General features: G+C 40.6%; 1 protein-coding gene across 5 annotated transcripts in view; it reads left to right on the plus strand.

The window, feature by feature from the left end:
• Window positions 1-11,807, plus strand: part of slc8a3 (solute carrier family 8 member 3) — a 123,391-nt gene extending 111,584 nt beyond the window's left edge. For all 5 annotated transcript variants that reach the window (XM_040042765.1, XM_040042764.1, XM_040042767.1 and 2 more), the window contains 4 exons: window positions 2,745-2,869; window positions 3,286-3,385; window positions 5,081-5,350; window positions 7,148-11,807. In XM_040042765.1, coding sequence (XP_039898699.1) covers window positions 2,745-2,869; window positions 3,286-3,385; window positions 5,081-5,350; window positions 7,148-7,524 — 872 coding nt within the window. In that variant the 3' untranslated portion in view covers window positions 7,525-11,807. The remainder of the gene's footprint in view (window positions 1-2,744; window positions 2,870-3,285; window positions 3,386-5,080; window positions 5,351-7,147) is intronic.
• Window positions 11,808-12,077: the final 270 nt, after the last annotated feature.

Below are 12,077 nucleotides of genomic sequence, written 5' to 3' on the forward strand. Positions count from 1 at the left end.
AAAAGGAATGCTGTCAGGAGTTGAGGGTACACACTGTCTTGGATGTGTAATTGATTTAGCTTAAAAGTGTGTGTGTGTGTGTGTGTGTGTGTGTGTGCGCGCGCGCGCGCGTGCGCAGGCACTCATGCACTGGTATATTATGCATGCCCGCGTGTGTGCACTTGCAAACGCGCCCTCCTATCAAGGGGACTTGCCTGTGATCGTTAATGGCAATGTTAATATTTAATGGTAAGCATGTTGTCAGCAAAGAGCAGCAGGGCTAACTCTGGAGTCGTATATAAGATGACAGGGTCTCTGCACCAGGTGGCTCAGTGGGGGTGTCATACGCAGAGTAGGATGAGAGGCCTCTGGATGCACAAGGGCTCCTTCCTGATAGAGCTGAACAGCACAGGACTGATGTTATGGGGCTTGATGGAATGTACTTAGGAGCTCAGTAAAGCATTGCTGCTTCTTTGCAAAGCAAAGGCACGCAGGCACACATGGACTGGACGCCAATTCATCAGAGCTTCCACATTACAGTTGAAGGGGACCTGTCATGCTCATTTCCATCTCCATGTTTATTGCTCTTTCAGCTTTACTTGCAAAACTTTTCATTTATCTTATACTGGGACCTGGTGGAGCCCCTCAGTTTATCCTCTGCTTCAGTCAAGCTCTCTTAGCTGCTGATTCTTTAAACCAACTGTCCCTCAAAAACTGGAAAGTGAAGTCATGTGAAGGTTTTCAAAAAACTCCATGCACTCCTGTGAAAAACAATTAAGTACATCCCCATGATTGATTATAACTCAGAACCACCTTTAGCATCAGTAACTGCAAGTAATGGTTTCTGGCATAACTTTATGAGTCGCTCATGTTGTGAAGGAATTTTGACCCATTCTTCTTTACAAGATTCCTTCAGTTCATTGAGGTTTCCCAGCATTCATTTAGGTGCAGCTCTATTAAGGTCTCACTACAGCACTTCAGCCAGATTTAGGTCTGGACTGGGCCCTTGCAGCATCTTGATTCATTTCTTTTTGAGCCATTCTGTTTGTGCTTGGGATCTTTGTCCTGTTGCATGACCTACTTTCAGCCCAGTTTTAGCTGTCAGACAGACTGCCTCATATCTGACTCTGGAATACCTCAGTATACAGAGGAGTTCATGGTTGATTCAGGTTGATTCAGTGACTGTAAGGTGTTCAGGAGCTGCGGCTGAAAGGCAAGCCCAAACACTCACCCAACCACCACCATGCCTTAGTAGGAGGTGTTTGTGCTGATAAGCTGTGTTTGGTTTTCATCAAACGTGCTCTGCATATTGTCCAAACATTGGTTTTGTCATACGCAGCTTTGCAATCCTAAGCTGTCCTGCCATGGTCTTCTTTGGAGGTGTCCTCCTTCCAAATAAGCCATACTTGTTCAGCCTTTTTCTGATTGTAGTTTCATGAACTAAGTGAGACTTGTAGAATCTGTATTCTACTGTATTAAGCATATCCACTATCACTGTCATCACACAGAGACAGGAGTAGAAAAACAATGTGTCAGATAAAGTTTCGTTTTTAGCTTTCATCTCTCAATTACTTGCACTTCTGTGGAATTTCAGCCATGTTTGTAGCATCCACCAGTGGAACAGTGTGTGGATAACAGAAAATACAGCAAGGAATAAGAATAGATACTTCCAAAAGCGTCCTACTGGACTTTGTTGTTAGAGCGCTGTAGCTTGAGCTGTCAAATCCTTAAAAGTTCATTATTCCTCCTAAGGTTGATAAAATAATTCTAACTTAAGACTCACTCATTTTCGTGAACTTTCTTCGATATCAAGCTGTCTTCATCGGTGTATGGATCTACTCTGTTGTCATTGAGATGAATCTGCTGACCTTTTCCCAACTGTAAAAATCATATCAGCCACTGAATTTGCAGACCAACAACATCCATCTCACTGACAACTGAACAAGCTCTACTCTGCCATGTAAAGATCATGTAATATCATTTAAAGCCAGTATGTGGACACTGAGCAGGGAATGCCCTTTCTCACCTCTCATATCATGTAGCTACATGCAGAGTTATACTGTATCAGGTTTATTATGCTGAGCTTTTGAGACTTGTGTCTCTGAAATACAAGAAATACTGAGTGCTAAAGCCTGGAATAAACCAAATACGTCAAATACGGCTCAACATTTGGCAATAAAACCCTTTCTGATTCTGATTCTGATTATAAAGCAGTCAGCTTAAGTGAGACTGAAAGCTCACCAAAAGCTACAATGTTTTTGGAGATGGAGGAATTTACAGTAAATACCTATAAGACTAACAAGAACGCATGACAGATTTCCTGATGAAGTGCTGACTTATAGTATGAAATTTGCTGTAAAGTCCAGCACATGTGGATAAAAACAGAATCATTGAAAGCAAAATGGAAAATGTTTACACCCAATATTTGCCTGGGTTGAGTTTTTGCTGTGATCGATAAAGAATGCGTTTGTCTAACCTTTAAACAACTAAGTTGGCTCACCACCAAATGCAGTGCAGAGAGACTTTTAATGCTTTGCCACAATGACTGTTTTAGTTTGACACAGAAGTAACTTGAACACCGCACATAAAAAGTGTTTTCTGAGCATAATATGAAAGTTCTAAATAAAGCAACCTTCTGATCTTTTGTTTGTGCGCTCCAAAGTGCAACACCACACGATGCTCAGCTGTGCGTCTGCTTGTTCTGATTGTCATCTTTCTCACTTTGATTCCTTTGTCTTTTGCTCCCTCCTGCACCGTCTGCTCAGATGTACCAGACAGGAAGCTGACTTCTGACGAGGAGGAAGCCAAGCGCATCGCGGAGATGGGGAAGCCGGTGCTGGGAGAACACTCCAAGCTAGAAGTCATTATTGAGGAATCGTATGAATTTAAGGTGGGAAAGGTTACTCTTCAAACAAGGTGAAGATAGCTTCGCGTACATGGTTGTTGTAGTAAGACAGAGATCATAATAACTAATCCAGCTGCGACCTTGCATAAAAGAACAGCTACATATTTCAAATTTCAGCTTTTCTTCCGAGGCTTCCCATCCCACATAGATTTATTTCTGGAGGTGATTTGCTTTTAATGCATCCTCTGCCCTCCAAATATACCCTCCATGTTTGTTTCTGGTGTGTGTGTGTGTTTTTATCATGCTTTAAACGGGTTTTTGTCATCAGGGATTGGAAAGCACTGCCATCATGTGGTGAAGCTCGAGTATTTTTCTTCAGGAGGCTCCATGGATGCAGAGTAAAAACTCTGGGGCTAAATAATGGATGGATTTGATTTGTGTTTTGGTGTCGTGTCATGCAGAGCACAGTGGATAAGCTTATCAAGAAGACCAACCTGGCTCTGGTGGTGGGAACAAACTCCTGGAGAGAGCAGTTCATGGAGGCCATTACAGTCAGTGCAGGTAATGTAATCCGCTCTTAGTGGGCTGTAAAACCCAAACTTTACTTCAGTATGAGATGTTATATGTGACTCTGTATGACAATAAAGGCAAAAGGTATACAAAGCCAAGCCATTTATCTTTTATGCGTTTTTCTGTGTAATTATTTAACATAAAGAAAGAGTCTAATCAGGCGAAGACTCTGGCAGCACTGTTTGCTTTGCCGCAGTCTTCAGTCTAAAAATATAGACGCCACTATTCGTTTGCAAAAACTCATATCGGTGAAAGCAAAGCTCTTGAATAATGTCTTGTACATAACACATACCTCATCTATCACGTCAAGCCACAACAGTGAGCGCCATGAAGGCCTTGGTTTGTCACTTTGCTGCTGAAATATTAAATCCTGCAATGCTCTTTATTTTTTCATGATCCACCACTGGCTGAAAAATGCATGCAGTTCACGTAGTCTGACACTTTGAGTCCTGACAGTGTCCCTGCCTTTCTGCTAAGTTGCCTTTGAGGCGCTGGGACACAGAGAGTACCCTGTTCCTTCACCTGAGGAGGGTATCCACGGACATTTTCAGCTGCTGAGATGAAACTTTTATCCGAATGCGCTCGTAAGGAGCATTCTCTGGCCACTTGGCCATCCTGCAAATCAAAAGGGCTGCGTTCATCCCTTGAAAATCCCTCTTATGTTACCCCAGAGTTTCTGCAAGGGCAGCTGATTTACAGTACTATGTGCACTGCTTTTTTAATATGCTAGAGTTTACATCCATGTCACTGTTAACTGGGTAACACTTCTGACACGCTCACTAAACAAGGGAAAACATCAAATCTAATTGCCCAAAACACAGTGTGATTGAAACATGTCATTCAAACCAGAACGTAATTACATTTCGAGAGTAAATCTGAAACCTTGTTAAAACCTGCCTGGAATTACTTCGTAGTTTGGTTTAGGGAGAGTTCATGCGAGTTTTCTAATATCTAATGTAGTTTTGAAATTTTTTTAACGTTATTGTTGCAATAGGTTTTTGTTTTAATCTGTAATCATCAGTTCTCATCCATCCTTCTGAAATTTGTTCCCTTCCCACCAGTTTTCTGCACTACCTGTGTTAGTAGTCTGCATTTGCTTGACCTCCGTTATCACTCTGGAATATTAAAATTTGGATTTGTATTTGCTCCTGTTGTCCTTTCGTCCTTTTCAGCTTCAGCAGGTTGTCTTTATGTCTAAGTGTCCAAATGTATTAAGTTTCTTCCATGTGATTAGTTATGTAAACAACTGTGCAGACAGACAGACAAACAGATAGATGGTTCTCTCTGTCTCACACTGAGAAATAAGTTGAGATGTCATTTTAAGTAAATGTTGTTCTCTTCTTTCCCCTCTGTCATCCCTTATCTACTTACTTTATGGATCCTTTATCTCACCCCTTTTTCCAACTCTTGGTTCTTTATCCTCTTCGCTCTCTCAACTTTCTGCTTCATCATCTGTCATCCTTCTTTCTGTGTCATACTCCCCTTTGCTTCTTCATCTTCTGTCTCTCTCTTCTTCATTGCTCCCTGTCTCCTCACTTAATATTTACCTCTCCTGCTTCACGGCTGTCTCTTTATCTTTGTCCATATGCTGCTATTTTTCCATCCTCTCCTCTTCCCTCCGCTCCTTCCTGTCATCCTATTTTCCCTCTCTGTCTCCCCCCGCTCGGCCCCACTTCTGCCCAGGAGATGAGGACGAGGATGACACAGGGGAAGAAAGGCTTCCTTCCTGTTTTGACTACGTCATGCACTTCCTGACCGTCTTCTGGAAGGTCCTGTTTGCTTGTGTTCCTCCCACGGACTACATGAATGGCTGGGCGTGTTTCACCATCTCTATCATTATAATCGGCCTGCTCACGGCCGTCATCGGCGACCTGGCATCTCACTTCGGCTGCACTATTGGCCTAAAGGACTCTGTCACTGCTGTGGTTTTTGTGGCACTCGGCACCTCAGTCCCAGGTGAGTTCAAGAGTAGCAGAAGGAACTGTTTTTGAAAAGCACGTGTCATTTTCAATACACAAATTTTTATTACATACAAATCTGGGCTCTGAAATTGTGTTCATTATTTGTTATGTCGCTTGATGGATATGTGGTTCATATTTTTGTTATGAAAATTGTGACTTCATGGGCTCCAACAGTAAACATGCTTTGTCATCAAGATTGCTGATCTTATTTACTCCAAAATGACATTTTCCACCCTGACAGGAACAATATGTCACCAAAAACTCTGACTGCATCAGCATTTTCTGCTATATATATATATATATATATATATATATATATATATATATATAATTTTTTTTAAAAACAACCAAGCCTGGCTCACAGAAGAGCCTTTCACGATTTGTGGGAAACGTAGTTTCCATTTTTGAAAATATCAACTGCTATTCTACAAGAATCTAGATGACAGTTAAACAAGGCTCAGAAATCTTCATCAAATCAGATGCTTTGATTTGTTACATGAAGTTATTAACAAGGTTTACTTTGTCCTTTTTTGCAGAGTTACAAAGTCTGCTTTAAGAGGTTGAAAGAGTTGCGGTGGAGTAAGTCAGATGTTTGTCAGACAGGACTGAAGGTTTAGGAAAAGATCATGGTTTGGGTTTAAATACACTCTTTTGCAGCCTTAACTCTGCAAACTGAAAAGTAACACTTACCCACTGTGTCATTACCCACAGCGTCAGGAAATTTACTCCAGCAGACACCTTATGTATAATCAGGAAATCCCAGCAGCTTTGAGAGGGTGTTTCTTTTCTGTGTTTTGCTGTTGTTGTCATTATTTTTGGGCCTTCAGTTTATGCTTGGATTTGCTTAAAAAGCTGACTTCATGTAGTTCTGCCCATCAAACCTGATTTAGCAGCATTTCAATCAAAATCTAATGTTACCAGTACTGAGTCAAAGCAATTAAGATTAGCTTTGTTAAGACTCTTTTAACTCTTTTATCCTCATATATGTACTGCTCTAGAAAATGCATACATTAAATGCCATAAAATGTTTTTATTTTTTCTGCGCTTATTTGAAGCTGTTGCTGTGATCAACACTGTAGCCTCACACTGTGGAGTTTGCGTGTTCTCCTTGTTATTGTGTGGATTTGCCACAGCTTCCTCCCACAGTCCAAAATAAAGAGCGTGCATCTCAAGTTAATTAGTAATTCAAAATGCAAATAGATAAAATTCTTAAGTCCACAGAAAATGTGCTGTATGAATTTATATGTGAAAAGGATCAAATTTGTAGAGCTTTGTATTGCGCTTCAAAAGGTTTGTAAGATTAGAAAAGGGCTATGAAAATGCCTTCCCATTACCATAAATGAATGAGGAGAGAGCATTAACTCTAAAGCCTATTCATTGTCCTGTGCTCATTCTCATTTCTTTATTTATCTTACACTGAGCCTTAGTGCAGCCCCTCAGTTCAACGTCTGTCTAGAATAAGCAGTTTTAGCTCCCTTCTCCTTCCCATTAAGGCAGCCTTCTTCTGATTGGCTGCCCCTCCAAAACCTCTGAAAAGACTAAACAACATGTGGGTGACTCATAGCCAGAGCTGTGGGGATATTGCACTGATTGGTATCATATGGAGCAGAAATAACTTGGTCTACAGTGTACTTACCTTCCTCTTTACGTCACTAATCTGCTGCCCACCAGCACAATTAGCTCGTGTTTAAATTCAGCTGCTTTCACCATCACAGCTTTTGTGATTTATCCACAACATTTAAAATAATTAAATCAAATTAAAATATTCATGACAGATGGTTTCTCTCTACAGACACCTTTGCCAGTAAAGTAGCAGCAGTCCAGGACACCTACGCAGACGCCTCCATTGGGAATGTGACTGGCAGCAACGCAGTCAATGTCTTCCTGGGAATCGGCATGGCCTGGTCAGTGGCGGCCATTTACTGGCACATGAAAGGGAAGCCGTTTGTGGTGGAGGCCGGCTCGCTGGCCTTTTCTGTCACTCTCTTCACCATCTTCGCCTTCCTGGCCATCTCGGTGCTGCTTTACCGGCGCCGGGCCCACATCGGAGGAGAACTGGGCGGGCCCCGGGGACACAGACTGGCCACGTCAGCCTTCCTTTTCAGCCTCTGGTTTCTTTACATTCTCTTCTCCAGTCTGGAGGCCTACTGTCATATAGAGGGCTTCTAAACAAACAAAAAAAGACTCCAGTGTGACACAATACAAACATACAGGGGTTTAAAGTACAACTTTAGAGGTAAAAGAGTGAATTCTCACTGTGGAATTTAGGTCAATCTTGTATGGAAAGGACAGGAGAGGGTTTTCCTTTACACCTCCCTACTCCTCTTCCTCTCTCAACCCCTTCTGTAAGGATACTTGGAGGTGTGTATCCTGCCCTCTAGTGCCGACAGGCCTGGCTGATAAAGGAGCGACCCTGAGCCTGTGTGAGTGTGCTTACAGTTGGGATTGGGATACCACCGAGTACAGAAGATGGCGATGCCAATAGGTGGTCCTGCATTCCACTGGAAGAGACTGCAGTCTTATATCCGGAGAGGGTTGAGTTAATCAGAGGTCTATATTTTTCTCAACATCTGACGAGAATGACTTTTTTTAAAAAACAAAAAAGTATTTTGGGGATAAAAATGCAAAAAATAAACGAAACAAAAAACGAACACACAAGGACACAAAGAGGAATCAAAGAACTATTTTCAGATCTATGGAGTAACAAATGATTATAGTGAAAATGGGAATATGTTGTTGAGTGACAGTGGGATGGATTCATAGTATTTATTTTTATTTGCATAGTTTCCTAAGGAGCACGGCAGAGTTGTCAGAAATTACACTAAGAGGAAAATCAGCAGCGACAGCGGCCGTTCATACTGGCAGACGAGTCACCATTCAAACAGGAGGGGAAGAGGTGGACGCCGTGAACATGGTCAAACTGCCCTGAACATTACTTCCGTACTCTAAACGTATCTATATATAATATATTTCCATATTTTCTGTATATTTTGAATATTTGTTTAAATGTGGTCACCTTCTGCTCTAACAACAGAGGATAGCTGTGGCTAAGTGGGAGGGGAGGGTGGGGGATAAACTATATAATGGAACGATGTCTTCACATTTCTAAGAGTTATGTATCTTGCCTAGGTAAAAGTATGACATTGTATTTTATTTATTTACTGATATCTTGGTCTCACTCAAGTTTTCACCTTTTCAATCAGAAATCTGAAAATAGGAAAAAAAAAAAAACGTGTTGCTGCAGAGATAAATTCAGAGGTATTTTTGTACTTTTCCTTCCATGCACTTTGCTGTATAGTTCGACTTCTGGAGAATTCTACTTGTACATGTGCAAAAGGCCAATAAAAAGGTGTCGTTATGGACTGAACAGAGTGCCTGTGGAGGGAAAGGCGTTTGCTGCAGCTGCCCACAACCACCAGCTCTTTGCTCTGCTGAAGAACGCGAGCGTTTCCTTCTTATATGGTGCATGAGCTTTTATTTATTTATCTATTTTTTTAAGCTGCATTAATTGATTGGAATCATGGAATTAAGGGCTTTCCAGGAGCACATACCCACTCAATTTGGCTAAGATCTCTCTTTCAGGTATCTGTACAATCACAAAAAGCTTTCTCCTATGGATTGGTTTTGCGCTTAGCTTTTTAGCTATACCAGATGCCCTTTATTCACCATCACATGGTTACATTAAAAAAGGTCCTTCAAAGGTAATAGGTTTTGTGGGGTTTCACGGATTTTTTTTCTGTGACATTTTGGTTAAAGCAGACATTTTTAAAGTTTAAGTTTAGAAAAGACTATTATTAGGGTTATAATCCATCCATGTCAACCGTGTCATTTAGAGCAGAGGTGTCAAACTAAAGCCTGGAGGTCAGAATGGGCTATGTTTGGCCTATGATGTAAAATGGGTTTGACATCCCTGCTTTAGTTCCTTCAAGCATTCAAACTACATATATTTACAGAGGTCTCCAGACACCCTGGAAATTACCTTAACCAATAAAAACCAAAGTCTAATATTTAGAGTAGAACATTTAGGTACCTAATCTGCAACCAGCCACCAGCTTGTGAGTGCAATGTCGCCCATCGTCGACTGTTAATGATGGGCATATCCATCCTCACATCATCCATTGGTTGGTCTCATTATGATGACATGAGCTGGGCATTATTGCTGTTGTCTTCTCTGTCTCAAACCAGAAGATGATGAGCAAACATCTGACAGCAAACTCCTGATATCCTGGATAATCCCCCATCGATAACCCAGAGAATAAACTTCATGTTTTATTTAGTATTACCTGAAACTAGCGATCAGCCCATGAATTCATCATTAAGTGTTTACTGGGGTTACAGAGTGAGGATTTCAGGGTTATTTTTCCTTCTTGCTCATTATACATCCACAGAAGTCACCCCCTGCTGGCCAGTTCATGCATGGACTTGACCATCTTTTATAGTCTACTTGAGCTTGAAGGCTGAAATAATGAAGTACGTGATAGCTTTAGAGTTTTCACTTTCTTTGAATTATCACTGAATATTTAAAGGAAAATTTTGTTTACCTGACGTGTGCAGAAGGCTAGCTTCATTTCCGATTAATTGCAGGCATTTAGCACAAATGTTTAGTTACTAAAACTGCGAAAATACTTCATTCATTTCAATACACTTTCCATAAATTTATTTCATAGTTAAGAAATGGTCATTAGTGCAGCTTTGAAGTAATTAAATGTTTCCTTGCCAAAGTCTGCAAATGTATCCTTCCTTAGAATTATTATTACTGTATTAGTTTTGTATGTGTTGCATAATTTTGGCCTCCTTTTGCTGTAGTCACTATGTAAAGAGCAAGTGTCAGCGGTTCTCCGTTTGGGGTGAAACTGCTCAGCATCGAGAGCTGTTGGTGTGGGCGTGAGAGCAGCAGGTAGCTCCAGGTTGAATTTGAAAGTAGCCCGATATTAATAATGAACTACGTTTAACACATGACTGGTGCTTTGTTTTTAAAACAAGAGTTTAAAAAAAACTACAGAAACTCCCGAAGTGTCAGAAAACATGTTTATTGAATAATTTGAAAGTGTATGTGGGAATTGATTCTTGGCTAATTTTAAAATCACCCAAGAGATTACCAAAGAGGAGGGGGGATGCAACATCTGTTTTAAAGTATATAAAGAAAAAATATATTGGACGGAAAAAACGTTTTTTAGAGTAGGCGACAGTAAATGGCAGTGACACTGTATTTCCACAAGGGGGATGTCAATCTCCAGTCCCTGTGGTTGTTCCTTCTTTAATTTCTCAGCACTCTTTCCTCCTCCTCCTCTTCCTCAGTGTTCTTCCTTTGTGGTGAGCAGTGTTGTAAATACGTCTCGTGGCTGAATCGGATGCTCTTTTCCTGGCCCTGGACCACACATGCTCACCTCACGCTATCTCTCTTTCTCTCACACTATCTCTCTCTTACATATAAACACACACACACATATATTCAATGAAGAGCAATGGGTCCACTGCTGCACAATAGGGAGGACAGTTGGAGGGGCTTGCTGTCCCAATTCAGATGCAACACAAAACAGATTATGTACATAACTTTCAGTGTATGTTTACATAGACACAGTTTAGGTGTCCTGGGGGGTAAAAAGCATGACAATACAACTCTCACATTTCATCTACAGGTTATCTGCAGTCGCTTCGTCTGAGCCAGTGGAAGTGTGAAGATTTTCTTTTTTTTTTTTTCCCTTTTTTTTGCAAGTCACAGGGGGTCACTTTGTTATCTGTCCCTTTGTAAAAATCCTGAAACAGGAAATATTTTGGTCCTCAGTTGAACAGGTATTCATGAACAAAAGGAAGTGCCAGTGTTCTTCATTTTATCCCTGCCGTTAGTGGCTGTTTATATTGTTCATTTGGTTGTGTTTTTGGTTTTATCTGCCAGGACTTATTGAGTTGAAACGTTGGCCAGTGTGTGTTTGTGTGCTGTGCATGTTGCCGTGCCGAAGCCAGGCTGCGCATCCTCTTCACACCCGTGTGCACAGATGATGTGCACGCTGATGATGATGCTGTTGTCGTCACGGGGACGCAACTCAAAATTGGTTCTGTCATTTTGTCGTATTAATACATGTCTTAATTCTGTAAAATAATTATTTTTTTTAAAAAAACATAATCATACAAATCACTTCTGAAGGCACCAGACTTTTTTTTTCTTCTCTGTCTATAGGATGGCATTGAAATATCACCGTGCAGTAACTGGACTAGTGGTTGATGATGTTGTAAGACACTGTGGAAGGTTTCATTGATGAGGTGAATACTGTTCTTTTAACTTTGTTTTTGTGTAACAGAAAAGGGGCACGTTTTAATGGATGGGTATGTTTTCCTGGCCTGCAATGAGATGTCAAAAATAAAAAAGCAAATTTCCAAAGTGTTTTGAGATTAAACAGTTTTGTTCTTTTTTTCTGTGAAATAAAAAAAATGCTTTCTGGTTCATATGCAAACATTGGTTTCACTCATTTAAATCAACCCTGACTGTTTTAAATATAAATTTGCATCACCAGGAATCCAGCAACAAACCAAATGATTTCATTAGAATTCTGATAAGATTTCAAGGCTCTTGTGTTAAGTTGAGTTTGACAACACAAGAAATCTCAGTACATATCATGTAACTGCAGCTTTAAAGCATATTTCGAGTATTAGGTTGTTTAGCCACACCTCAAATTGCCTGTTGTTTATGGTTTAATGTTTATCCTGATGCTGTTAAAGAAACC

This window comes from Simochromis diagramma, unplaced genomic scaffold, assembly GCF_900408965.1.
Source record: "Simochromis diagramma unplaced genomic scaffold, fSimDia1.1 OVJJ01000304.1, whole genome shotgun sequence".
In the NCBI taxonomy this organism is placed as follows: Eukaryota; Metazoa; Chordata; class Actinopteri; order Cichliformes; family Cichlidae; genus Simochromis; species Simochromis diagramma.